Below are 3,646 nucleotides of genomic sequence, written 5' to 3' on the forward strand. Positions count from 1 at the left end.
GTGATGGAACAAGACAACACCAGTTCTGTGGGCGGCTTCATCCTGGTCGGTTTCTCCGACCGTCCGCGCCTGGAGCTGACCCTCTTTGTGGTGGTCCTCACCTTTTATCTGCTCACGCTTCTTGGCAACATGGCCATCATCTTGCTCTCGGCTCTGGATTCCCGGCTGCACACACCCATGTACTTCTTTTTGGCCAACCTGTCATTCCTGGACATGTGTTTCACCACAGGCTCCATCCCCCAGATGCTCTACAACCTCTGGGGCCCAGACAAGACCATCAGCTACGTGGGCTGTGCCATCCAGCTCTACTTTGTCCTGGCCCTGGGAGGGGTGGAGTGCGTGCTGCTGGCTGTCATGGCCTACGACCGCTACGCTGCGGTCTGCAGGCCACTGCGCTACACGGTCATCATGCACCCCCGGCTCTGTGGGCAGCTGGCTGCAACAGCCTGGCTGAGCGGCTTTGGCAACTCCCTCATCATGGCTCCCCAGACACTGATGCTGCCCCGCTGCGGGCGCAGGAGGGTGGAGCACTTTCTCTGTGAGATGCCCGCTCTGATCGGCATGGCCTGCGTGGACACGGCGGCCCTGGAGGCGCTGGCTTTTGCGTTAGCCATCTTCATCATCCTGGCCCCTCTCATCCTCATCCTCATCTCTTACGGCCACATCGCACATGCAGTGCTGCGGATCAAGTCTGCCGCCGGGCGCAGGAAAGCCTTCAACACCTGCAGCTCCCACCTGGTTGTTGTGTCTCTCTTCTATGGCACGATCATTTACATGTACCTCCAGCCAGCCAACACCTACTCCCAGGACCAGGGAAAGTTCCTCACTCTTTTCTACACAATTGTCACGCCCAGTGTCAACCCCCTGATCTACACCTTGAGAAACAAAGATGTTAAAGAGGCCATCAAGAAGGTGCTGGGGAAGGGGAGTGCAGAAGCGTAGCAAGCCATGGTCAGGTTGGGTTGGTCTTTTGACCTATCTTCTTTATACAGAACGATCTGGCTTGTAGGCCCAAGAGGCACTTAATGAGATGGGGAGTCAGTGGTCAGCTAGGCTGAGAAAGCGCAATGTTCCTCTGAGTCCCCTCAAGTTCCTCTAAGCCAAGCATTCATCGCTGAGAGGGCTTTAATCAGTAGAACCGGTCATCTAGGCTAATACTAGCTGTGAATGTAGTCGCCAGACATTTTGTTACTATGCCAACTTCTATCACAATGATGTAAGTTTAACAGGTCGTCAACAAATATACATATAAAGATCTCAGAGCTGAGTATAGTGGTGACTGCAGTACCAGTACTTGAGAGGCTGAGGCTGAGACAAGAGGATCTCAGGTTCAAGGCCAGCCTCAGCAACTTAGTGAGGCCCTGTTTCAAAATAAATAAAATAGGGCTGAGGGTATGGCTCAGAGATAGAATGAGTTCAATCTCCACGAACATATGTTCTTGCTTGCGTGCACACACAGACACACACACACACACACACACACACACATTTCTGAGAGGTAGTGCAGAAGAAGCAGCTTACTTTTTCTAGAAAATTCAAATGTGCTTTTACAGTGCCAAATGCCTCAATGAGAGCCAAAATAAATTCTTAAGTATGTAGCTTTAGTACCTCCAACACCACGGACTCATGGGTTCTGGTTCTGCATATTTTAAGACATTTTTATTGATGGAGCTTGATGACATGTTTGACTTTCTGAAGCAACAAAGAATGAAGAATAAAAAATATAAAGCAAGATCATAAAGTATTTGCTATATTCTCAGGGGAGAATTTGGGTTAATATTTGCTAATGAGAAAAGAAGGCAAAGGGGTCTTGCTTAAAATGTTTGAAAAATTATTTAATCTCTACTTTTCCAATATTTTATCAGCATAACCATGAGTAAAGGCAGAGAAAAATGAGATGGATGTGGGATGACTGTTGGAATTTTTGTGAGTGGTTGTTCTTTGCTCTTCTTCACTTTTGCCTTAGTGGCCGCACAGCATTTCATCAGCGATAAAGGGATTGGATTTGAATAGTTTGTGTCAAATAAATGAGTGTCCATCTTAAAGGCAAGTGTGGTTATTCAGACCTTACATATCATGTGGATGAGTCCTGTCTCATAACTTGAGTAAATTTATATTATGCTAATTTTTTGCAAGTGAATAAGGATTAAACAGTTGATAGTATTGTCAGTGGCAGCATTAGGAGTAGAACTAAAAAAGGGCTAGCAATTCCTCATTTAAGGTTCTTCAAAAATTTTAAGAAAGATCAGGTTAATCTAGATGCCTCAAAAAATAAACCATACACCTAATAAATTTTTAAAACATATTGTTGCCAGACACAACGTGCATGTTTTCTTACTTTTGAGCATTAACTGTCATATTTTGTCCTGATAGATTAGATTTTTAGACTTTCTATAGATTAGTTAGGGTTTACAAGAATGGATTTTTTAATTAAGTTTTGATTACAAAGGATATTCTTCTAATCTCATAGGAAGGCAGACAAATTGGAATATATTTGATGATGTTTATGAAAGAGATCATTAAGTATAGCCAACGTTCAGAACTTAGGGACCCATTGTTCAACATTTCCCATCTCTTCTATCAAAACAACTTCATAGTATGCATTCTACTGGCATAAAAATAGCTTATTTATTTCTAAATAAATCCTTTAAGGGTCATTCTCTAGAGAGCAATTATAGTAAGTGTGTGTATGTATGTGTGGTCCTGAGGATTGAACCCAGTGATATTCTATTTCTGAACTATACCAGCCCTGGGTTTTTTTTTTTTATTTTGAAACAGCATCTCTCTACATTGCTAAGAGTCTTACTAAATTGCAAAGGCTTATCTTGACCTGAGATTCTCCTGTCTGAGCTTCCCAAGTACTGGGATTGCAGGTTTGTACCACCACACCTGACTGATTAATTTCTAATCGTATCCCTATGCCGTTTAGATATGCATTGCTTTCAAATCAATATCTTACAGTAGAGGCAGGAAAATGAGTGACAGAGTATATATAAACAGTGATTTTGAAAGCCCCTTTTAGGAATTTCTGACTAATTCTCTAAAAACTTGACTTTCCCTCCACAAAGTTCATGTTTTTCCTCATTCTTCTCTATAATACTTAAAACCTCTACCATAGATCCTAGGAAAAAGCAGAGGCTGGATTTCAAGGGGAAATTGTCACCATGTCCTTCGTGACCTCCCAGAGCCCTCTCACCTAGGTTCTAGATAGTCTCAGTGTTTACTCAAGTATGACGCGGGATGCGTCATATATTAAATATATTTTGATTATTCTCCTGCCTTCTTGTGGGCATTGCAGAACACTCTTCATAATAAAAATTAAATAAAAATTTTATTTTTACTCTATAAATTTTTCTTTTACTAATCTATGACTGATCCTTATTGATTGATCTTTTACATAAAAAGATGGCGGTTTAGGTAAATGATCACCAGGATTCTACCCACTGTGCTCAGTTGTGTATCTCTTAGCCGTGGCGCTTGAACTTCCTCCAAGAGAAATAAATATGACCTATATGCGTCTATGCATTCATGTTCACACTCACTGTGATTTTAAGTCAGGAGCTATGAGAGGACAGCTGAGTAAGTGATCAGATTATCCGATTATTTTTCATCTTTTCTAGAAAGGCCCTGAAGACAACTTTCGCCT

At 42.5% G+C, this 3,646-nt stretch overlaps 1 protein-coding gene across 1 annotated transcript; it reads left to right on the plus strand.

The window, feature by feature from the left end:
• On the plus strand, positions 1 to 942 carry LOC308273451 (putative olfactory receptor 2W6; the record flags this gene model as incomplete). Its single annotated transcript, XM_080710568.1, has 1 exon — positions 1 to 942. The coding sequence occupies exon 1, from the start codon at positions 4 to 6 to the stop codon at positions 940 to 942; it is 939 nt and encodes a 312-aa protein (XP_080566694.1). The 5' UTR covers positions 1 to 3.
• Positions 943 to 3,646: the final 2,704 nt, after the last annotated feature.

The sequence above is a fragment of the Muscardinus avellanarius genome (genome assembly GCF_963383645.1).
Source record: "Muscardinus avellanarius genome assembly, chromosome: 14".
Classification (NCBI taxonomy): Eukaryota; Metazoa; Chordata; class Mammalia; order Rodentia; family Gliridae; genus Muscardinus; species Muscardinus avellanarius.